General features: G+C 41.9%; 1 protein-coding gene across 2 annotated transcripts in view; it reads left to right on the top strand.

Annotated features, from left to right (window-relative positions):
* Nucleotides 1-24,917, top strand: part of PIK3R2 (phosphoinositide-3-kinase regulatory subunit 2) — a 159,647-nt gene that overhangs the window by 123,583 nt on the left and 11,147 nt on the right. For both annotated transcript variants that reach the window (XR_012236026.1, XM_073599585.1), the window contains exons 9-14: nucleotides 2,469-2,567; nucleotides 7,550-7,730; nucleotides 10,046-10,171; nucleotides 10,266-10,408; nucleotides 15,578-15,754; nucleotides 18,645-18,716. Coding sequence is in view for 1 of the 2 variants with exons in the window: in XM_073599585.1 (XP_073455686.1) it covers nucleotides 2,469-2,567; nucleotides 7,550-7,730; nucleotides 10,046-10,171; nucleotides 10,266-10,408; nucleotides 15,578-15,754; nucleotides 18,645-18,716 (798 nt within the window). In the remaining variant the exon portion in view is untranslated. The remainder of the gene's footprint in view (nucleotides 1-2,468; nucleotides 2,568-7,549; nucleotides 7,731-10,045; nucleotides 10,172-10,265; nucleotides 10,409-15,577; nucleotides 15,755-18,644; nucleotides 18,717-24,917) is intronic.

Genomic DNA, 24,917 nt, shown 5'->3' with positions numbered 1-24,917 from the left:
GCGGACTTCTTCCCAAAAGCCCGCCGGACCTAGATTTTAAACATGTTTGAAATCTTTCCGTCGGACTCAGTTTCGGGCGGAAAGTCCGCTCGTGTGTGTGCTGGTCCGACGGAAAGCCCGCTCGTGTGTAGGCTGGTCCGACAGACCAAATGCGACACGAGGGGATGGTATTGCATCTCGCGCTCGCTGCAATAGGAAAAACAAATCTTCCTATTGCGGCGAGCGCGGGGCATACCAGGCCCTTAGGTCTGGTATGGATTATAAAGGGGAACCCCGCTACGCCGAAAAAACGGCGTGGGGTCCCCCTAAAATCCATACCAGACCCCGATCCGAGCACGCAGCCTGGCCGGTCAGGAAAGGGGGTGGGGACGAGCGAGCGCCCCCCCCCCCTCCTGAACCGTACCAGGCCGCATGCCCTCAACATGGGGGGTGGGTGCTTTGGGGGAGGGGGGCGCCCTGCGCCCCCCCCCCCAAAGCACCTTGTCCCCATGTTGATGAGGACAAGGGCCTCTTCCCGACAACCCTGGCCGTTGGTTGTCGGGGTCTGCGGGCGGGGGCTTATCGGAATCTGGGAGCCCCCTTTAATAAGGGGGCCCCCAGATCCCGGCCCCCCACCCTATGTAAATGAGTATGGGGTACATGGTACCCCTACCCATTTACCTAGGAAAAAAGTGTAAGTAATAAAACACACTACACAGGTTTTTAAAATATTTTATTAAACAGCTCCGGGGGGGGGATCTTCCTCCGGCTTCGGGGGTCTTCTTCCGGCTTCGGGGGTCCCTCCGCTTCATCTTCTCCCGGCGTCCGGTTGGTTCTTCTCCGCTCTCCGGCCTCTTCTCCCGGTGTCGCAGGTCTTCGGCCGGCCCCTCCGCTCTCTTCATGTAGCTCTATTGCGAGCGGAGGTCCGGACTTCTGGGCTTCTGGGCTTCTTGGCTTCTTGGCTTCTCTTCTCTTCTCTTCCCCCAGATGTTGACACGACGCTCTCTCCGGCTGGACTGGTCTCTGAGGGCTGCGTTGTGACTTATATAGGCGGAGACCCCGCCCCCATATGATGTCACAGTCCCTGGGCATGCTGGGACTGTGACGTTTTAGGGGGCGTGGTCGACCACGCCCCCTAAAACGTCACAGTCCCAGCATGCCCAGGGACTGTGACATCATATGGGGGCGGGGTCTCCGCCTATATAAGTCACAACGCAGCCCTCAGAGACCAGTCCAGCCGGAGAGAGCGTCGTGTCAACATCTGGGGGAAGAGAAGAGAAGAGAAGCCAAGAAGCCAAGAAGCCCAGAAGCCCAGAAGTCCGGACCTCCGCTCGCAATAGAGCTACATGAAGAGAGCGGAGGGGCCGGCCGAAGACCTGCGACACCGGGAGAAGAGGCCGGAGAGCGGAGAAGAACCAACCGGACGCCGGGAGAAGATGAAGCGGAGGGACCCCCGAAGCCGGAAGAAGACCCCCGAAGCCGGAGGAAGATCCCCCCCCCGGAGCTGTTTAATAAAATATTTTAAAAACCTGTGTAGTGTGTTTTATTACTTACACTTTTTTCCTAGGTAAATGGGTAGGGGTACCATGTACCCCATACTCATTTACATAGGGTGGGGGGCCGGGATCTGGGGGCCCCCTTATTAAAGGGGGCTCCCAGATTCCGATAAGCCCCCGCCCGCAGACCCCGACAACCAACGGCCAGGGTTGTCGGGAAGAGGCCCTTGTCCTCATCAACATGGGGACAAGGTGCTTTGGGGGGGGGGGGGGCGCAGGGCGCCCCCCTCCCCCAAAGCACCCACCCCCCATGTTGAGGGCATGCGGCCTGGTACGGTTCAGGAGGGGGGGGGGCGCTCGCTCGTCCCCACCCCCTTTCCTGACCGGCCAGGCTGCGTGCTCGGATCGGGGTCTGGTATGGATTTTAGGGGGACCCCACGCCGTTTTTTCGGCGTAGCGGGGTTCCCCTTTATAATCCATACCAGACCTAAGGGCCTGGTATGCCCCGCGACGGGGCTAGCAAGGTGTCAATCTCGCCGATAAAAGCGGCAAGATTGACATCCTTTTCTAGTCCCGTCGCACCTGAGTCACGTTCAAAATGAACGGACTTGTCCGTGTGTGGGCAAGTCCGTTCATTCTGAAAGTCCGCCGGAACTCCGGCGAAAGTCCGTCGGAAAGACGGGCGGACTTAGCCCGCCGGAAAGTCCCGGCGTGTGTGGGCAAGTCCGTCCGTTTTAAAGTCCGGCGCACCTGGCGGACAAAGTCCGTCGGAAAGTGTGCCGGACCAAGTAGGATAGAAAGTCCGCTCGTGTGTACGCGGCATTAGGTACGAGTCAGTAAGCAGCAGGTATTTAGAAAGACAGCTTAGGATTTCAAAGAAAAAGGAAAACTAGATGCATATCCTTTGATGACTTGTTCTCAATTATAAAAACACAGCATAATACTAAATAGACTATACTCATTTGAAATAATTTTCTGTTTGCATTACTTCAGAGAAGAGGTGAATGATATACTCCGAGACACACCAGATGGGACATATTTGGTGAGAGATGCTGCCAACAAAATTCCGGGAGAATACACACTTACAATCAGGTAACCACATGCTTTTGTGACAATAACATGCTTTAAATAATAATATCCATCTGAAAGGACAGTCAGTTTTGTGTTTTGTTCATTAAACTATTTCTTATGATAGTTCTGGTTGAAGATACTGTATATGGGAAGTTTGGAAAACCATTAGGATTTTGGTTCATGGTCAACAGTTTCCTTGCCGTGTTTAACTGCCTCAAATTGGCTGCAGTTGGTATAAAAAATTTTAAATGTGGCTTAAACCAGGGGAAAAAAATTGGTACCTTTTTGCTGAGCTATATAAATAAATATATAAAAATATAACCCTTTGTGTCAATGGACACAGTCTTTTTTCTTTAAAACACTACTAGCAGTACACATTCCCCAACTTGCTCTACATCTGCATAATGCTCAATGAGTCTCAAAAGGTGGGACTTTGAATGAAGCACGTAGGTGTAGAAAGATCAAATTTATTGCATAATTTTCCCCCTTCATTTAGATAGGGATGGAGGCACTGGACCTTACCAGGTCACCGCCTCATATAAAATCCCAAATTGTTCTTCTTTTCATATCAAGTCTCAAAAGGCGATGAATTACAGGTTGCAAATCCTATAATAAGGATGCTAAAGTCAGGCAGACATAAAACCTGCCTTCTAGGTCAAAAAACCAAGACAAGTATAAGTCAAGGAAATGCTAGAAGATCATGCTTGCAGGCAGTGCTCCACAGGCTTAAAGTGATACTAAAGTCTTGTTTTTGTTTTTTTTAAATAAAAAAAAAAATGTTATACTTACTTTCTCTGTGCAGTGGTTTTGCACAGAGCAGCCCAGATCCTCCTCTTCTTGGGTCCCTTGCCGGTGCTTCTGGCCCCTCCCTCCTGCCAAGTGCTCGGCAAGCTGCTTGCTGTGGGGGCACCTGAGCCGTGTCGCTGCTCTGTGTGTCTATTCAGACATCGTATTTCGGCCCCGCCCCCTCTCTCTCCTCTGTGGCTCACTGACTTTGATTAATAGAAACGAGAGCCAATGGTGTCCGGCTGCTGTCTCAGGCAATGAGGAGGGGAGTCCTGCACAGAGATGGGGCTCAGGTAAGTATTAGGGGGGCTGATGGGGCTGCTGCGCACAGAAGGGTTTTTATCTAAATGCATAGAATGCATTAAGATAACATAACCTTCTGACTTTAGAACCACTTTAACAAAGTGTTGTTTCGATAAGAGCTCTTCTCTCCAAGAAAACGTATACTGGTCTTGTGTGGGACACAACCAGTTGTATACAGGGGGGTTTATCTTGGAGTGCCCTAGAAGCCCTGAAACACTAGGCTCTCTATTTTGCCAATTTGAAATACACCTAAGGAGTTGATAGATAGGAGTTGCAGCAGGTCTGCACTGAAGTACTTCATTGGTTGCTAGGATGTGGGCAGGCCTAGCAACCAACAACACAGTGAGGTGCCAGGTGAGGCAGGCTTTGTCGGGTTGCCGGACCTGCACTGCATACTGCCTGAGGTTGAGGACAGTTAACTTTAGCAGAAATCATCCCTGCAGTGAGTCTGAGGATTCTAGGTGCTGGCCAGAAAAAAAATAGCTGTACTTTGTAGACGTAGACCCCGCTACTCCACACCACTTCAATTCAACATTCTGGTAGCATTGGGCCGCACCATGCGTTTGACCGCCAAGGCCAGCTTCTCCTTATCATGGTGGATTTTCAACCCAGCACTGGAGTAGGCAAATCCTTTTCCTCCCAAGTTCTCACGATGGATGCCACCCTGTCCTGTAGGGAGCTGACATATATCTCCTCTAAAGTGAAGAGAACTTCTATCAATATTTTGGAGCTTACAGCAATGTAGGTTTGTGTAACGTGGGCAATCAGCGCTACCCCCACTGAATACTAATGAAAAAAACAATATATAAAAATATATATATGTAAATATAAAAATGCAGTAGGTGTTAGTATTAAAGTGACGGTGCTGCAATCTAAAAAAACTGGAATATTCAGCTTGGAAGTATGTGTAATGTGAAAAAATAGATGCGCAACCCAAACAAAAGAAGAAAAAAATCAAATATGTGCAAAATAGGAACACAAATTGGTGCAATGTATGTTCAGAACAAATCAATCAACTAAGAACATATACCAGCCAACTAATAACAAAAGGAATTATCTGGATTAAACCTATGTTGAGATGTGTTAAGATAAAGATGAAATAAAATGAAATAAAAAATGTACTAGTAAAAATACGGAAAAAAGTCCATAGAGTGTTCTATAGTCCAGTATAAGGATCAGTAAAAGGAGATGGGTGGAAAAACGGAGCATAGCGGAGCCAGGTTTCACCTTTGGAGGAGGGGAGCCGGACGGATGTTTGAATCTACCACTCTCGCCTGAGTGTTTCCTCCTGTCTGTGCCCAATAGACCTCCATAACAGAGGTTCTACGGTTCTGGTAATCAGGCATTTCTTATCATCTGTTGGCTATAGTGTGGGGCTGCATTCTGGAAAGGACTAATTAGGGGTTTTCCACCCAACACATATCTCAACATAGGTTTAATTCAGATAATTCCTTTTGTTATTAGTTGGCTGGTATATGTTCTTAGTTGATTGATTTGTTCTGATGGGACATACATTGCACCAATTTGTGTTCCTATTTTGCACAGATTTTTTTTTATCTTCTTTTGTTTGGGTTGCGCATTTATTTTTTCACATTACACAGCAGTGGGGGTTTCCCTTAAGCCAGACACCTTATTTGCAAGGACACCCAACAAGAATCCAGTTGGAAAATTCCACAGCATTAATCATACTTTCTTGGGCAGAACTCCAGCTCTTTCCATTGTCCACATCCCAGGTGTGGATAATTGACAGGTGTAGACCTTTCCAGTCGTCAGCATTTGGATGGGGCAATGGCCTCTCAAGCCCATTGCCACAGGTGGGGGATGCCTTATATTAATCTCCTGGTGTTTAGATTCATCAACAATCTGGACAGGTTTGTCACCAGGTCTTTTAACCTCAGGCCTTCGCAGCAGACACCCTGATGACCTTGTGGAATTAGTTCAGTCTGATATATGCCTTTCTGTAGCTTCAGATTCCCCCTCCTCCCTCCCTCCAGTGATTCTCCGTGCACCAGATTGGCCCAGGAAGATGTGGCAATTTGGTAACAGAAGACAGCAATTTGGTAACATGAGGACCTGTGTTTACTCATTAAAAGGAAAATCCTTTAGGACTGATAGAATAGAATTGGCAGACTCTTCCTCTGCTAATTCTATTCATGAGGCAAATGCAAACAATAACCTAACATCACCCAAGCCATTGTCATACAGTAGATTGATTATTCTGTTCTTTTTGATTGGCCATATAAAATTTGAACAGTAGAAATCTAATCAAGCAACAGCAGGGTCATATCAGATGTATATTGGATCTACAGCTGGAAAAATAAACTAAGATAACATATGTAGAGGACTAATATTAGGATATCAACCAATTTTCAAAATCTGATAAGTATACCTTTTGACTTTAGTCGTAAAATGTTTTCTCCGTTGTGCAACATTGCTATATTCCGTGTTAATGTCTTTAAATAAAGAATATATACACTATATTACCAAAAGTTTTGGGACACCTGCCTTTAATGCCACCCCAGGCTTGGTCCGTAGGGTTTAATATTGAGTTGGCCCACCCTTTGCAGCTATAAAAGCTTCAACTCTTCTGGGAAGGCTGTCCACAAGGTTTAGGAGTGTGTCTATGGGAATGTTTGACCATTCTTCCAAAAGCGCATTTGTGAGGTTAGGCACTGATTTTGGAGGAGAAGGCCTGGCTCGCAGTCTCTGCTCTAATTCATCCCAAAGGTGTTCTATTGGTCTGAGGTCAGGACTCTGTGCAGGCCAGTCAAGTTCCTCCACCCCACTCATCCATGTCTTTATGGACCTTGCTTCGTGCACTGGTGCTTAGAAATGTTGGAACAGGAAGGGCCAATCCCAAACTGTTCCCACAAAGTTGGGAGCATAAAATTGTCCAAAATGTCTTTGTATGCTGAAGCCTTAAGAATTCCCTTCACTGGAACTAAGGGGCCAAGCCCAACCCCTGAAAAACAACCCCACACTATAATCCTCCCTCCACCAAATGATTTGGACCAGTGCACAAAGCAAGGTCCATAAAGACATGGTTGAGCGAGTATGGGGTGGAGGAACTTGACTGGCCTGCACAGGGTCCTGACCTCAATATGATTCATGTTAATTTTGGCAGCAAATTTCAATTTAGTTTTATTAGTCTGCAATTGTTTTAGTTTTAGTCTTATTTAGTCGACTAAATCTCCAATACATTTTCTTTAGTCTACTAAAGTCTCCAGTATGTTTTAGTCGACTAATCATTTTAGTCGACTAAAACTAATTTTAGTCATTAGTTTTAGTCATCAAAAATCTAATGGGTGTAGTTAAATTGTAATGCATTATTTAAGCATTTCTCTACAATTTCCAAACTCATTCTATACTGCTGGAGTGAAAAATCTAATATGTTATTATTTATGGTATTATGGTTTGAACATGCTCTACAGACCAGTGTTCATTTTGACGTCAAATTTCAATTTCGTTTTAGTCATACTCTTTTGACTAAAATGCCAATTTAGTATTGGTCGTATTTTAGTCATCTCAATTGTTTTCGTTGTATTTTAGTCAACGAAAATGTTTTAGCCAACAAAATTAACACTGAACCCAATAGAACACCTTTGGAATGAATTAGAGTGGAGACTGTGAGCCAGGCCTTCTCGTCCAACATCAGTACCTGACCTCACAAATGCGCTTTTGGAAGAATGGTCAAACATTCCCATAAACACTCCTAAACCTTGTGGACAACCTTTCCAGAAGAGTTGAAGCTGTTATAGCTGCAAAGGGTGGGACAACTCAATATTGAACCCTACGGACTAAGACGGGGATGTCATTAAAGTTCATGTGCGTGTAAAGGCAGGTGTCCCAATACTTTTGGTAATATAGTGTATGTGTGTATATATCTATATCCTATTAAAATATTTACTTTTCAGGAAAGGAGGAAACAACAAACTGATCAAGATATTCCATCGAGATAACGTGTATGGCTTCTCTGAACCCCTAACATTTACATCAGTGGTGGCCCTTATTACACATTACAGGCATGAGTCTCTAGCTCAGTACAACCCTAAACTTGACATCACGCTGCTATACCCCATGTCTAAGTATCAGCAGGTTTGTAATCATTTGGCTTGTTGTTGTTTTTGGTTTTCCTTTGCTGCCTGTTACAGAGAAACGATAGTTTCGTTTCGGATCTATCTTATTGTAGTTGACCACCGGAAGTTTTTCCCCCCTTCACGACCAGGGCATTTCAGTGCATGCTGTTCAGCACTGTGCTGCTTTAACTGGCAATTGCTTGATCATGTGACACTGTTTAATTATTTTTGCACAAGTAGATAATAATCTTTCTTCATAAATTAGGCCTAAATGTAGTCTGCTACATTTCCTTGGTAAAAAAGGAAATGTGTCAAAGTTATAGAGTCTACAAACTATGGTGTGTGTATACATATATATATATATATATATATATATTTGAAAATTGATCAGTCCTGATGGCCTCTCATTTCTTGGGACCCCCAAATGACCCAATTTTGCTGAAAAGGCAGTCCAAAGTATTTAGTAAGAGGCATTGAGAGTTTTTTGAAGTTGTAATTTTTTGTCACGATTTTTTGGAAAATGAAAAAAATCAAATAAAATTTGAAATTTTTTTCTCACACTGTGTTTTTTGTTTTTTCCACACTGTCACCAGTGCAGTACAGTGACGTTATTTGACCAGTGTAGCAGTGATCAGAGATACTAACTAGTGACAGTATGTGAAAAAAAAAAAAAAAAATTTACTTTTTTTTACACTTCTTGTTTTTAACCACTTGCATACCGCTTGACATCATATGACATCCTTGGCTTTCAGTGCAATGGACGAACCAGGGAACGAATCAGCCAGCGGCGGCCGTTTACCATAGAGCTGACCGAGGACCAGATGGTCCCCGCCCATCTTTATGACCTTCAGAGGCCAGGCGCGACCTTATGACGTCATGTCTGGCCTCAGCAGATGTAAACACTGCCGTTTTTTGGCTGGGAAGCCGAAATCGTTTTTTTTTTTTTTTTTTTGATCATAGGCTTTCCAGCCTAAAGGTGAGATCTGGGGACTTATAGACCCCAGATCTCGCTGTGAAGAGGACCTGTCATACCCTATTCCTATTATAAGGGATGTTTACATTCCTTGTAATAGGAATAAAAGTAATAAAAAAATAAATTAAGGGAAAGTGTAAAAATAAGAAAATTATAATAAAATAAACAATAAAAAAAAATAAAATTAAAGTGCCCCCGTCCACTTGTGCGCATCTTCGCGCACAGAATCGAACGCATACATAAGTCATGTCCACATATGTAAACAATGTTCAAACCACACATGTAAGGTATCAACGCGAATGTTAGAGAGAGAGCAATAATTCTAGTGCAAGACCTCCTCTGTAACTCTAAACTGGTAACCTGTAAAAATTTTTTTAAGGTGTAGCCTATAGAGATTTTTAAGTACCGAAGTTTGGTGCCATTCCATGAGTGTGCACAATTTTAAAGTGTGACATGTGAAGTATCTATTTACTCAGCGTAATATCATCTTTCACATAATAATAAAAAATTGGGCTAACTTTACAGTTTTTTTTACTGTTTTGTTTTTTTTGTAATTCAAGTGCTCTTTTCCCCAAAAAATCGTGTTTAAAAAATTGCTGCACAAATACCGTGTGACATAAAAAATTGCAATGCCTGCCATTTTATTCCCCAGGGTCTCTACTAAAAATATTTATAATGTTTGGGGTATTCTGAGTAATTTTCTAGAAAAAAAAATGATAATATTTACATGTAGGAGAGGAATGCCAGAATCGGCCAGGTATGGAAGCGGTTAAGATTTTTCTGTTCTTTAAGATTTTCTTTTTACATACTCAAATCAGAGTAGTTCAGTGTCACCATAGTTACACTGTATTACACTTTGGGGTTGATCAGGTTTTTTTTTTAACAATGTTATTGCTTATAATAGTGGTGATCACAGTTAAAAGCAGTAGTTTTTTAGATGTCATGAATGGCTTTCATTCATGACCACTTGCTTACTATTGTGATCTGTAATTGGCTACAGCTAATTACATGGTACAGGGTGCCAGGTATCATGTGATAGCTGTGGACTAATCACAGGATCACAATAGTAAACAAGCAGTCATAAATAGAAGCCATTCGTGACTCTTTTGTTTACATTGTAATCATGTGACCGCTATGATTGGCCAGGAACCAAGCGCCATGCGCATGTGCTCAGCAATGTACCAGTACATTACTGAGCCTGTATCTGCCGTGTGCTCACAGTAAAACTACTGTTTGCGGGTGGCAAGAGGTTAAAGTTTGTTTTATTTCTGTTTTATATCTATATTTACTATAAATTATAAAAATATGTACAAAACCATTCTTCATTTCTTTAACTACTATCTTTTGTTTTATGGAAATAGGACCAGATTGTTAAAGAAGACAGTGTAGAAGCTGTAGGAGAACAGCTTAAGGTTTATAACCAACAATACAGAGACAAAAGCTGGGAATTTGACTCTCTTTATGAGGAATATACCAGAACAACTCAGGTATGCCTTTGACATAAATCATCTGTGTATTTTGTTTAAATCCTGCACTCTTCTAGTATTTTACCACCCATGTTCTCTGTTTTCTTCCAAATAGGAACTACAGATGAAGCGAACAGCCATTGAAGCTTTTAAAGAAACGATCAAAATCTTTGAAGAGCAGTGTCAGACCCAAGAAGCATTCACTAAAGACTACATTGAAAAGTGTCGTCGAGAGGGCAATAACCAGGAGATTGACAGGTACCATACACATTTCTTAAAGTAAATTGTAAACCTTCATTCTTTTGGGGTCCCCTTTCCTAGGGTAAAGGAACATTTAAAACCTGTCCTTGGATCTGAACCAAACAAGGTAACACAATACACAGTAAATCGAGTATGCATTCATTTCTCACAGAAACCTTGAGAAATATTGGCACAAAATGTAATCCCAGTCCCTAAAATAGAAGCTTTATATGTTCACGTAATTTCAGAAGTTGTGTTAATTCTGCAGCTTTTGTTAAAATAATAGAAAAGGTCAAAACATTATTTATGGAGAGAAAAAAATGCAATTGTTTAGAATACATAGTCTCTACTTTTATTTTAATTTATTTTAGACTTTACAGTCTTGTTCTTGTTCATTTGCATCTTGTCTGTTCACATATTTACGCTTTATCTATCTAGTTTTGTCTCCATCTTCGTGTCTGAAACTACTGATGTATACCCTTAGCCATAGCCATAGAACATTTGTAGTCATTTTGTAACATAAATGTAATATTTGATATGCTAGTTTTACCCATTTACCCTTTGTGTGCAGCAGGCCCCCCTAGTACTTACCTGAGCCCCATCATAATCCAGCAATGTGCACAAGAGCAGTGGCCCTCCAGGGTCTCTTCCTCCTCATTGGCTCCCACTACTGTCACAGACAGTGGAGAGAGAGCAGGAGACCCGAGAAGAGGAGGATCAGGGCTGCTCTGTGTAAAACCACTTCACAGAGCAGGTATGACATGTTTGTTATTTTTTTAAAAATAGCCTTTAATATCACTTTAAGATAATTGGAAACTGGCAAAAAGTTTGCTAGAGTTGCCCATAGTGCATGCTCCTGTGACCAAACCACACTGAGATTCCAGTTTGGTCACCTGACTAAGCTTGGGAAAAGTGTGTTTGAGCATGTGCCTTTGCAGAGGATTGTCTCTTTGGGAGTTCTCTAAAAAGAGAAGTATGGGGGGGGGTTTCCCCATTATACTTACCTAAGTGGGTGCAGCATGGGACCAATGTTGCATCTGTCCCCCAACACCACTCCACTGAGAACCGAGCGATCGAACATCGCCGATGGCTCAGTTCTCACAGCTCCCTGAGCACTAAGCTGTGGAGGGGTGGAGAGCAGCCGTCTCAGGCGCTCAGCAGCTCACTGAGAGGCTGAGACGGGTATCAGTCAGGCTCACTGCTGAAAACTGGTCACAGGAGTGCAAAACAAGTACAACTCCTGTGACCCATAGGAGAAGTTGCTCCCTACCCCAATATCCACAATCATACCTCCCTATTGAATGGGCCTTCTTTATATTACATGTACAATCTGTTCACTGCCTTTTCATGGTGTACCTTTCACGTCTAAGAAGGACCTGCTCAAAAGCCTTTGTACAGGATGCCAGGGATGAGTCCTGGAAGGCAGGTATATATCACAGCTATTTGTGTTGTGGTCCCTTTAAGGGGAACAACAAGATGTAGTTGGAGTACTGAGATTTTCACCTGTGCAGGATATGGGTACTTTGGACCTCAAAGGGTTAACCCCGCTGTAAGAGAGGGCTGAAAAGAGCAGGAAGCAGTCAGTAGGTGTTCATTAGCTGTTGAGTGGAGCAGGAAACAATTTTGAGAGATTGCTGGGTAAAACACTGCTAAATTACTGGTGACCTTTCCTTTGGACCTGGAGCAGGTGGGGGCTTGTTATAGGACAAGTGTATGCTGGTGGTGAGCCAAAAAGTCTGTATTGCTGTCTTCTTTCTGTTCCTTTTTTCTACCCGTTTTTACTTGCTTCTTCACGAAGCAGATCTCTACAGGCAGGCAGCTTTGCAGTCACAAGGGTAACCATCTTCTTCCCTAATAATAAATACACATCATTTTGCAGGTAAAAAATTGTGCATTTAACAATTGTTCAGGTAAAACATTGCACCCTAAAAGTGTCTAAAGCTTTTACCAGCTTTTAGGTGTGTTTTTCAGGCGTCAAGAGCTTGGATGGTAATTCATTTAATTGGCCAGAATAATAATTTATTCTGGCCATTGAAATGAATAAACGATCAAGCGCTAAACGGGTCTAGCATTAATGCGCATTTAGACGCGTTTGGCAGAGTCTCCTGGATGCACTGGTAGTGGGTTTATTTTCCTGCCTCTTAAAGCCCCTGTCACTATGCGCTGCTAAAAGCCTGTGTGTGCATGGACACATAGGCTAACATCCTTATATAAATATATAAAGATAGTGTGTTTCCATTTTTTACAGCAAGCTCCTAGCTATTTAGTAATAGGGAGGCTTTACAGCGGCCTAAGCACTTCAATGAGATTTCCAAGGTGCCATCTTTTTTTTAATATTGCAGAGCACTACTTACAAAGTGTCATGTCTCTCAGTTTCTCTCCTACAGTCGTAATTTTATGTCTATAAATCTACATTGCTCTTCCTTACCCTTACTTCTACATCTATTTATGCGGTGACTACTTTTACTAACAGCTAAGAAGCCACTACAGAGTGCGCGCTCCCCTGCTTGACTACTAAGTGACGTGCAGCTACTCTGTGTGCTGACATGCACAAGCTGCTCACAGTTGCAAGAGAAATGCAGGGAACATAAGACCCGTCCTCCTTGCAGCCCATGTGTCTGTGAATGATGTTTTTTTCTTTGTGGCGATAGTATTAGTATTAGATATAAAAATCAAAGAACACGGTCATCATTTAAAAGTTACACAGAATATGTAGAAAAAAAAAGAAAATCAAGGTTGCAAAAATCCACAATTTAAGGACAGGTTGCAAAACAGTGTAGGACAACAACCCCCCCCCCAAATTATTCAAATGTATTAAGAGTAAAAAAGGTCAGGTCTGACCATGTAAGCCCTACACAAAATAATTTAAAGTTGGTGACTGGGGACAACGAGAAGGAAAATGTATACCTTCTGCTCTGTGTAAACAAAGGAAAATGTGGGAGCTCAAGTCCATAATGCGATTGAAATATTTAAAAAGGGATCAAAGACCTTACCAAGTAGCTACAGACTGGTTAGTTTAACTTCTATAGTTGGGAAGATACTGAAGAGTTTAAAGGGTAAGTTCACCTTTGGGGGAAAAAATAATAAATACACATATATATTTTTACTGAAAGAAAATGTTTATTTATTATTTTTCCCCAAGGGGCCTGCAAAGCATTTTACCTGTGATCAGTGGGACTGGAAAGGGGGTACAGGAGGAGGTGCTGGAGCATGTTAAATCATAAATATGGGTGTAATGTGTAACATGGTGATCTTAATCTTTAACCACTTAAGCCCCGGAAGGATTTACCCACTTAATGACCAGGCCATGACCAGTGCCATTCAGGCACTGCGTCGCTTTAACTGGCAATTACTCAGTCGTGTGACGCTGTACCCAAACAAAATTGATGTCCTTTTTCCCCACAAATTGAGCTTTCTTTTGGTGGTATTTGATCACCTCTGCGGTTTTAATTTTTTTCGCTATAAACAAAAAAAGGCTGACAATTTTTAAAGAAAAAAACAATATTTACTTTCTGCTATAATACATATCCAAAAAATAAAAACTAAAACAAAAAATGTTTTCATCAGTTTAGGCCAATATGTATTCTGCTACATATTTTTGGTAAAAAAAAAAACGCAATAAGCGTATATTGATTGGTTTGCGCAAAAGTTATAGCGTCTACAAAATATTGGATAGATTTAGGGACTTTTAATCTTTTTAATTGTTTTTTACTAGTAATGGCGGCGATTTGCGATTTTTAGCGGGACTGCAACATTGCGGCAGACAAATCTGACCCCAAATGACACTTTTTGGGGACCAGTGACATTATTACAGTGATCAGTGCTAAAAAAAAATGCACCGATCAATGTAAAAATTACACTGTCAGGGAAGGGGTTAACACTAAGGGGCGATCAAGGGGTTAACTGTGTTCCCTGGGTGTGTTCTAACCGTGTGGGGGATGGGCTTGCTGGGACAACACCGAGATTGCTGTTCCTGATCACTTGGTACAGCGGATCTCTGAGTTGTCCCCTGTCAGAACGGGGATCCGCCTTGTTTACAGGTACGTCGGTTTGCACAGTATATATGCGGAAGGCGGTCGGCAAGTGGTTAATAAAACACAGAGTTATTGCTAGAAAACAATATTTTAAAGTAATACTAAAGGCTCGGGTTTTTGGGTTTTAAAATAACAAACATGTTATACTTACCTTCTCTGTGTAAACGTTTTGTACAGAGCGGCCCAGATTCTCTCCCCACCCAGCTGCATCATTCATTCACAGCGTTCTGTGAATGGGTGAACTACAACTACCGTCATCCATGGGGGCTGACGGCTTGTAGTTCTCATTAAACTACCAGGGTGCTGATATACGCTCTAGGTAGCTCAGTGATCCTTTGTGCCATTCAGCAACTGCCTACCCATACGAGGTGAGAGCAGACAGCTATATTGACAGGAGCCTGACGCTGCACCCACGATCTGCATCAGTAGATATCCTGTTTACCGTTCTAAAAAGTAAGATAAAGTCCAAATTTTGGCTTAAAAACAAAACTGAACTAGAGGGGATTTTTTTCAATGGGGAAAGTTCTGGTGACTCTTCTGGGATTCCCCCACTCACTTCCTGTTTTGGCTATCAGGAAGGAATTAAAGGGAAATCTTTCCAATGAAACATAGATGGCAAAAAAAAACTGGTAGGGGTTATAACCCTCTCTTACTCTATCCAAAATCTAAAAACAGTTTGCCTTTTATTCTACCCCAAGTTTACAATCTACTATCTACTTACATTTTGTATAGTATTAGAAAAACACAAATCAAATATACAAGCGTTAAAAGATAATACAAATCATTTATATGAGAAGAAATGGGACCCTTGGTTTGCTCATTCTAAACACTTTTTAAACCCTCGAATAAATAACACTTTTCATTAAAGGTCATTAATGTACAACAGTTTATCTATTTCAATGATTGTATATTAGTCTATCATTGCAATGTACCTCTATCATTTTCAGTATACATAGCTGTAATTGTCCTTACTATGCAAGCTTATATATTGAATTTCTCTTAATATATAATAACTTGTTTCGTACCACCTTTTTGTACCCAATAAAAAAGTTTGTAAACAAAAAAAATAAAAACACATCACTGCATGGTTTTACACTCCTGTACTTAGATATTGCTTTGTTTATCATATCTCTTTAACTTTTTTTCTCAATAGGATCTTAATGAATGCAGAAAAACTAAAGTCTCGAGTGACCGAAATTCATGACAGCAAGAAGAAACTAGAGCAAGACTTAAAAAAACAAGCTAATGAAAATCGTGAAATTGACAAGAAAATGAACAGCTTGAAGCCAGACCTTTTGCAGCTGCGTAAACTTAGAGACCAGTATCTGGTGTAAGTAGCATGGCGCAGCAAATCTCTATCTGGTATAGCATTTTATTTTTAATTACTCTTCTGCTCAAACAGTGGAAGTATGGAAACAGAAATGTATCCATTTCATAAAAAATATTAAGGTGTCTATTAATAAAGAATTATCTTTGCTAATGTCTCCACACTTATGCAAGTGTAACGAATAATGCCCGTAATGCTTGCAATATGTGTGTAACAGTTTCCCTGTTGTCATTTTGTTAGGCAAATATAACATTCCCTAACATTAAATCCTAGGAGAAAAATAGCAATAAATACATGTGACCATGAGAATTGTTGACTAACAGAGAAAACAGCCGAACACTAGAGGCCAAGAACATTCATCCAGCAGGGGAAATGTTTTCTGCACTGTGTACAGTCTTTGACGAATCCTGTGCACACAGCCATATTAATGGGTGTTTCACTGAACGGAACTCCAGCTGCAGTGTGCAGCGAAACATTTAGTAATGGTATTATTACCACTGCTACATGTGACGGTTTCTTCCTGTTAGGAAGCTGGCACTCACCGGCGTCCTTACAACCGGTGTATTTAGCTGTCTGATAGAGTGATAGGTAAATGTAAGCAAACAACCAGGATAGCGTAAAAAAAAAAAAAAAAAAAACAGCCTGGGGTCCCCACCAAAATTTACCAGCCTTTTTAGTCTTGTATGAATTTTAAGGGGATCCCATGAAAAAGAAAACCCCAAACTTATTTGAGCATGCAGCTGACAGCTGAATGTGCCAGGTTTAGTGGTGGGTTTGGAGTCATTGGTTTTTAGGACATCGGTGGGTTCCCCTGATGATTGAGCGTTCTTAAGGCTAAGACAAGATGAAGGCAAAACAAAAACCCCAGCAAAGCATCATCCAATTTGCTCCAGCAGGGGAAAAAATTCCTTCCTGAACCTCCCCAAGAGGCAATCGAATATTCCCTGGATCAACTTTACCTATAATTGTTAGTATCTAGTTATATTATGTAAATAATTGTTATATTATGGATATGGCTTGCTATGCTTACAGGAATGTTGAGACATAATGCCAAGCAATTTTTTTTTATAAATAGACCCCTGAGAGTATGGAAACTGAACCTGAATTTAGCTGTTTTCTTGTTTTAGTTGTTATTTGGGGAGTTGCCATGGGCAGCACTCACACTTGTTTCTGTTTACAACTTTACATTTGTTTGGAACACTAAACACTAAAACCCCATCAAACAATGATTGCAAAAACAGTTTGAAGCAGTTTGATGCACCTTAAGAGGAAGTCAAATCTAAGTCAAAATGTCAAATATACATGCCAGCGAACTGTGAATTATCTTGGAAGCATCTCAAATGCAAACGGAATGCACCACAAAGCATGCTGCATTTGGCCCTTGATACAGGATTCTGCTATTACCGGATCTGTCCATTTTTATGATATGTACATGTATTTATATAGGTTTAGAGTGTGATTGTAGTGTTAACCAGCTGGAAAATGTAAAGGGATAGAATCATTTTTTGAATTTATATTGGCAGGCTCAGAATATTCTTTGTATATGTTCACTTTACTTTGTTTCTGTTGGGTTTTAGATTTATTTTTCTTCATTCTTTTTAGTCTGTTGCTCAACATTAGTGGAAGGTGATGGAATGGGTAAAATCCTTTCCTTGGAGTTTGAGGGACCAGGGTCCCACCCCTCTGTGTTCATGATCATGTTCCCAATACTGCTTTTCTGCAGAACTGAGGCATGCTGGTAGTAGGAGGGGCTATTCTGGACTGGTCTTCAATGTTTTGTTTTGTCAGTGTCCAGTTCGGCAGTATGCCCTAAAGACTTCTGTGTTCCTCAATGAACTCCCAAGAAAAAGATTTTACATAGAAGAAAAACATAAAATCTTATTTTAAATGAAATCAGTGAGTACCTGAATTTAAGCGGCTGTAAACCTAGAAAGAAAAAACAAAAAAGAACCTACAAGACAAAGGCATAATGTGCTAGTATGCATCGCATGCTAGCACATTATGAAATGCTCACCCTAGAATGAAGCCCTCTCAGCGGCACCTGGTCACCGCTTAGAGTGCTGACATCTTCTCCAAACCTTTCTTCCGGGATCGCGGGCTCTGGCGCTGTGAGCTCCAGCAAGAAGCTCTGAAGTTCCCGCACAGTAAGCCGCACCTGCAGAGCGCATCCGCCACTGACGTCATCAGCTGCATGCGGGGTGAATATCTCCTAAACCATGCAGGTTATTTACCTACAGGTAAGCCCTATTATAGACTTACCTGTAGGTAAAAGACACAAAGCGGGATTTACAACCGCTTTAATTGGATATCAGCATTGTGCAGTATATATAAAAGAGCTGGAGTGTGAGAGGAAAGAACTGCACAGGAGGAAATCATTTTGTGTGCTGACAAAAAGCATGCTGATAGGGAAAGCAGAGTGAAAGAGAAATGAGCCGATAACGGTCCTGCTTTTCCTTACTGTCCAGTAAAAGGCACAGGCTGGTCTAGGATTAACTGCTTAGAGGAAGCGGGTTGAATGATGTGTGGAGAACTGAGAAGGATAGTTTACAGCAAAGCACTGGTAGGCTTAGCTCTGCCCCTGCAGTAATAAAGACCTAACTATAATAACTGTGCCTCACCAATCTATAAGGAAACTGGGGTAGAATTATGCTTTTATGACCTTTAGGTGGTGCTGTAAACTGCACATTCTTTACAATCTATTTTTAATGTAAAGAGCTTGTTTAATCAGACCATCTAGTAAAGTCAAGATAGCTGCAAAGAAGCTTGCCGTAGGGTTTTACTCAGTTTTACTAATGTGCATATGATCATCTACAAATGGTATTTCATCTACTGTCTCCGTGCATCTTATAGCTGTTGCCTATATTCTGTTTTATTGTCCTGTCCTGTATTTCAGTTGGCTGTTTGGCAAAGGGGCTCGTCACAAAGATATCAGCGAGTGGCTGGACCTGAAGAATGAAGCTGAAGAGTAAATATTTTATTTGTTCTTTATTTGTTCTTTCTATGTGGTGTTTTATTACAATATTGGAAATGTAAAACCGGTATTGTGTGTTTGCAATAATCTGAATATATACTGTAGTCCTTAACGATTTTGCAGGCTTACGCTTAGCACAACAACATGCATAAAAGCAAATAGTTGTTGAAATTCTTCCTCCAGCCTAACATAAGGTTGGGCAGAAAGCTTAACGCTGAACTCCAGGAATTCAGCCACTATGTAAAACTTGCTGTACCTTTTTTTGTTCTCAGTTTCTATATTTGCAGAGTTCTATTTAGCTGCTGTTTCTGCCCCTCCTGGCCTTTACTAAAACTTTCAGTTGTAAATAAGAGAAGTATGGGTTTAAAATAAACATTTATCGATCCGATACTGCATCTGTCCCCCGCAACTTCTAAGACTGAGAACTGAGCGATCAAACACTGCTGATCTCTCAGTTCTCAGTGTTCAGTGAGCAGATAGACAGTCAGTAATCGGCTCTCTCCTCTGCCCCTCCAGCGCCAAACTGTGCAACGGGCTGGAGCAGCACAGCTGAGAAGCCGAGCCGGCTGCCGGTCCAGAACCTGGATTGGCTGAGTGACGATGGCCAATAGCAGGCTTTAGCCAACTGTCAGCTGAAATGGGTCACAGAACAAACTGTACTCCTGTGATCCCCAAAAATCTCAGATTATAACCCTTCCCTATTCTGTTCAAAAATATTAAAAAAGTGTTGTCTTTAGTGACACTTTAGGTAAAATTGGCCAAAAAACATTGCTCTTCCACTTCAATCAAAATCCTGCCTGCATCATAATCTTGACCTGTATGCCATCAACTAAGCTAGGGTTTTTGCTTGATTGAAAGGAAGTGAATATATAAAAACTAAGGACGTATAACTGGACAAATTTGTTGGTGCCCCTACAGTTCATTGAATATTTCCTTCCTTCTGAAAAGTGATGAAATTAAAAGGAATTTTCTCATGTGTACTTGCATGACTTTGAAAAGCAAATAAGTGTGAAAAGAGGAAATTATTGCTTAATATATTCTAAAATAGCCTGGACAGCTTTGTTGGTACCCCTAGAAAAAATTATAAATAATTGGATCATTGTGATATTTCAAACAGTTTTGTCTAATTAATATAACACGTGTCTTGTAATCAATCAGCCCATATAAATGGAGAATAGTAGTGACTGTGATGTTTAGTATTATTGTGTGCCCCACACTGAACATGGACCAATGAAAGCTATGGAGTCGCCTGAGGCTAAAAGACTTTCCCCAAGCAGCTCGATAATCTTGTGACTACAGCTGCAAATATTAAGATGTTTAAGGTCCAATCTCCATGGACGTGGTCGCAAGTGGAAAACCAGCCCCGGATTGAGTTAAAGGATAGTGTGAATAAAGAGCCAAGGAAAACTTTCAGGCTAGGTTCACACATACAGTGAGGGGAAAAAGTATTTGATCCCCTGCTGATTTTGTACGTTTGCCCACTGACAAAGAAATGATCAGTGAGAGACAGTATAACAAAAATATCCAGAAAAACGTATTTCACAAAAGTTAGAAAGTGATTTTAATTAGTGAAATAAGTATTTGATCCCCTATCAATCAGCAAGATTTCTGGCTCCCAGGTGTCTTCTGTACAGGTAACAAGCTGAGATTAGGAGCACTCCCTTAAAGGGAGTGCTCCTAATCTCAGCATGTTACCTGTATAAAAGACACCTGTCCACAAAAGCAATCAATTAATCAGTTTCCAATCTCTCCACCAAGACCAAAGAGCTGCCAAAGATGTCTGGGACAACATTGTAGACCTACACAGGGCTGGAATGGGCTACAAGACCATCGCCAAGCAGCTTGGTGAGAGGGTTACAACCGTTGGTGTGATTATTCGCAAATGGATGAAACACAAAATAACTGTCAATCTCTCTCGGTCTGGGGCTCCATGCAAGATCTTACCTCATGGAGTTTTTAGGATCATGGGAACAGTGAGGAATCAGCCCAGAACTACACAGGATAATCTCGTCAGTGATCTCAAGGCAACTGGGACCATAGTCACCAAGAAAACAATTGGTAACACAACGCCGTGAAAGACTGAAATCCTGCAGTGCCCGCAAGGTCCCACTGCTCAATAAAGAACATGTACAGGCCTGTCTGAAGTTTGCTAATGAACATCTGAATGATTCAGAGCAGAACTGGATGAAAGTGCTGTGATCAGATGAGACCAAAATTGAGCTCTTTGGCATCATTTCCACTCGCCGTGTTTGGAGGAGGGGGGGGATGTTGCCTATGATCCCAAGAACACCAACCCCATCATCAAACATGGAGGTGGAAACATTATGCTTTGGGGGTGTTTTTCTGCGAAGGGGACAGGACAACTTCACTGCATCAAAGGGATGATGGACGGGGCCATGTACCATCAAATCTTGGGTGAGAACCTCCTTCCCTCAGCCAGGGCATTGAAAATGGGTCGTGGATGGGTATTCCAGCATAATGACCCAAAACACACGGCTAAGGCAACAAAGAAGTGGCTCAAGAAGAAGCACAATAAGGTGCTGGAGTGGCCTAGCCAGTCTTCAGACCTTAATCCCATAGAAAATATGTGGAGGGAGCTGAAGGTTCGAGTTAAAAAACGTCAGCCTCGAAACCTTAAAGTGAATGTAAACCCGAATTTTTTTTATTTTTTTTTAATCATACTGTAGAGTATAATATTTCCTATCATTTGAGCCCAGACATGCCACACAGAGTTAATCCATCTCTGAGCAATCCTCTTTTATTGTTCAGTGAGATAATTCTTGACAAACTGAGAAAAACTTTGTCAAATCCTCCCCCTTGCTGTGAGTGACAGGTGATTTATATCTCGTGCATTAGCCTAAGACACATGCATTATTTTTTAATTCCCTCCCCCACTCCTTTCTTCAGCAGCTCTGCAAGGATTGGCTGTTCCACACCTCAGCATGATTTGGCATGCTGAAGTCATGTGGTTACTTTCCTGTCTTTTCACTGGATGTTAGAGATCATAGCAGAAGTTCAGTGTTAGAAATACACAGAGAAAATGCATATTGACAAGGGGAGTGTAGAGGTGGGCGGGGAGTCTACTGACATCACAACTCCACCCACCGAGCTCCAGACAACAGACCCGCCCACAGAATATGCAGTTTTTCGGGTCTCATAACAGACAGAGGAGAGACATTTGACAGGTAAAGATACATGCAGGAGGCATGTATATCCTTATAGATAACCCCTATGGCAGTAGTTTAGAAAGGATGACATTGGGTTTGCATCCACTTTAATGACTTGGAGAGGATCTGCAAAGAGGAGTGAGACAAAATCCCTCCTGAGATGTGTCCAAACCTGGTGGCCAACTACAAGAAACGTCTCACCTCTGTGATTGCCAACAAGGGTTTTGCCACCAAGTACTAAGTCATGTTTTGCGAAGGGGTCAAATACTTATTTCACTCATTAAAATGCAAATCAATTTATAACATTTTTGAAATGCGTTTATCTGGATATTTTTGTTATTATTCAGTCACTGTTAAAATTATAGACTGATCATTTCTTTGTCAGTGGGCAAAATTACAAAATCAGCAGGGGATTAAATACTTTTTTACCCCACTGTATGCATCTGCGGTTTGCAGTCAGGTATCCTGTGCGTTTCTGTTCACCTGTTCAGGTGCGATTCAGGTGCAAATCTTTCCCTGAATTCCAACCTGAACCGGACACAGAAACACACAGGACCCTTTTCAAAATGACACCGCAGCTGCCCCGGACATGTGTGAACCGGCTCCAATGAAAGCCGGTCACGCTCACATGTTATGCGAATTGGATGCGGTTAAAAACAAACTGAACTCTTTTAGGGGGGAAGTAAAAATGAAAAAGGATGAATGGTGAATGAATGAAAAATGATGTGGTTGCATAAGTGTGCACAAAAGATTTCAGTTTGTTTTTCAGTTGAGTTGTACAGTTTATAGGTCACATTAAAGGTGGAAAAAGTTCTGAAATTATTTATCTTAGTCTCATTTTTTTACATCACAGAAACCTGACATTTTAACAGGGGTGTGTAGACTTTTTCTATCCACTGTATATGCGAATTGAATGAGTTTTTAACCGCATCCAATTTGCATTACATGTGAGTGTGACCGGTTTTCAATGGAGCCGGTTTACACATGTATTTTTTAGCCGGGCCTACATGTTTTTCTTCATAAGAAAAGGCTTCCATCTTGCCACTCTACCCCATAGCCCAGGCATATGAAGAATACGGGAGATTGTTGTCACATGTACCACATAGCCAGTACTTGCCAGATATTTCTGCGGCTCCTTTAATGTTGCTGTAGGCCTCTTGGCAGCCTCCCTGACCAGTTTTCCTCTCATCAATTTCGAAGGGATGTCCAGTTCTTGGCACTGTTGTGCCATATTTTCTCCACTTGATGATGACTGTCTTCACTGTGTTCCATGGTATATCTAATGCCTTGGAAATTCTTTTGTACCCTTCTTCTGACTTATACCTTTTAACAATGAGCTCTCTCTAATGTTTTGGAAGCTCTTTACGGACCATGGCTTTTGCTGTAGGATGTGACTAAGAAAATGTCAGGAAAGACCTACTAGAATAGCTGAACTTTATTTGGGGTTAATCAGAGGCACTTTAAATGATGGCAGGTGTGTACTGACTCCTATTTAACATTGGTTTGGATGTGTTTGCTTAATTCTAAACACAGCTACATCCCCAGTTATCATGAGCCAGGCAGGGGTGACGTCACTCCCACGCATGCGTGGCAGTCCACTTAGATTCAGCATTGCCGAATTTGTACACTGAGTTGCCCGTGGGCAGCTCACTGTACAAGGGCGGCCAGGCAGGTAAGTAGCTTTAATGCATAAGAGACAAAGCATGTTTCTTCTGCATAAAAATTTTTGCCTGTCCGACAGTTTTATTTATATGGACTACAGTTCCACTTCAAATAATTCTGGAGTGAAACATACTGCCTAGTGTGAGTTAGCGCTGTCTCAGTTGCAGGTCATGGGTCCTCCCAAAAGTATAATGTCCCAAATTACACAGGTAAGAGCACCCAAGAATGGTTAAGAATAAAATAATTGGCCTGTTCTGAAGTTGTTTTCTATGAGCCCTGATCCGAATCCTATCAAACATCCATGGAAAGAGCTGAAACATGCAGTATGGAGAGGGAATCTGTCAAACCTGAGACAACTGAATTGGCTAAACTACCTGTTGGCATGTGCAGAAGTCTCAATGAGAGCTCCAGAAGTTGCTTGTTTGCAGTGATTCCCTCTAAGGCTTGCGCAACAATATATTAAGTTATCATTTTTGTCCATGCCTTTTTCATGTGTTTTGGTATTTAAAATATTCTGTTCAATCAATACTCAAACAAAATTACCATTTTTTTTTGTACTAAATAAAGAGTAAACCATGACAAATGCCATATATTTCTTTATCGTACATCACGGGACACAGAACCATAGCAATTACTATGTGGGTTATAGGCCACCTTTAGGTGATAGACACTGGCACACCCTATGACAGGAAGTCCATTCCCTATATAACCCCTCCCACTACTGGGAGTACCTCAGTTTTTTCGCCAGTGTCTTAGGTGTTGGTCACGAGTAAAGATGTGCTATGCTGAGCTTCACTGGAATATTTCTTGCTGGGGCAGGCTATGCAACCGAATCCATTCAAATTGTCTTTTTAAGCCAAATTGAATGGTACACGGGCCTCATGGCGGAAAAAGAGGTTTAACCTGTAACACTTCTCTTTTTAGAGAGCTGGACCCCGGGATCCAGTGCTTTGTTTTTTTCAGCCATAAAGTTTCCTGGCAGGGTGCTTTACGGGTCCAGGGGTGTGGATCCCCAAATTAAACAGGGTTTTTTTTAACGGAGCCCACCGTGAGGGGTGAAGGTTGGGTCTGTTGGTTTTACCACAGAATCCCTGCGGCGGGATAAGGTAAGTGGAGATTCCTAAGGAATTTTAAATTTTCTTATGGATTGTCTCCTTTAAAAGTAAATGTTGTCATGCCTAAAATCACCACTGTGTGCTGTATAGAGCACTTACCTTGTCATGTGTTCCTTAGATCGCTCTGTGTCAGCAGACTTTCCTCCGGCTAGCAGTCCCAGGCCTCCGGTAAGATGTTGAGTGGGGATTTCTTTCAAAAAACACCCCCACCTGGGCAGAAGCTCTCCCCCTCTCCCTGGATAGGGGGAAGC

The sequence above is a fragment of the Aquarana catesbeiana genome, linkage group LG01, assembly GCF_042186555.1.
Source record: "Aquarana catesbeiana isolate 2022-GZ linkage group LG01, ASM4218655v1, whole genome shotgun sequence".
In the NCBI taxonomy this organism is placed as follows: domain Eukaryota; kingdom Metazoa; phylum Chordata; class Amphibia; order Anura; family Ranidae; genus Aquarana; species Aquarana catesbeiana.
The sequence above is the reverse complement of the archived record's forward strand: the minus strand, read 5'-3'. Positions and strand labels throughout refer to the sequence as shown.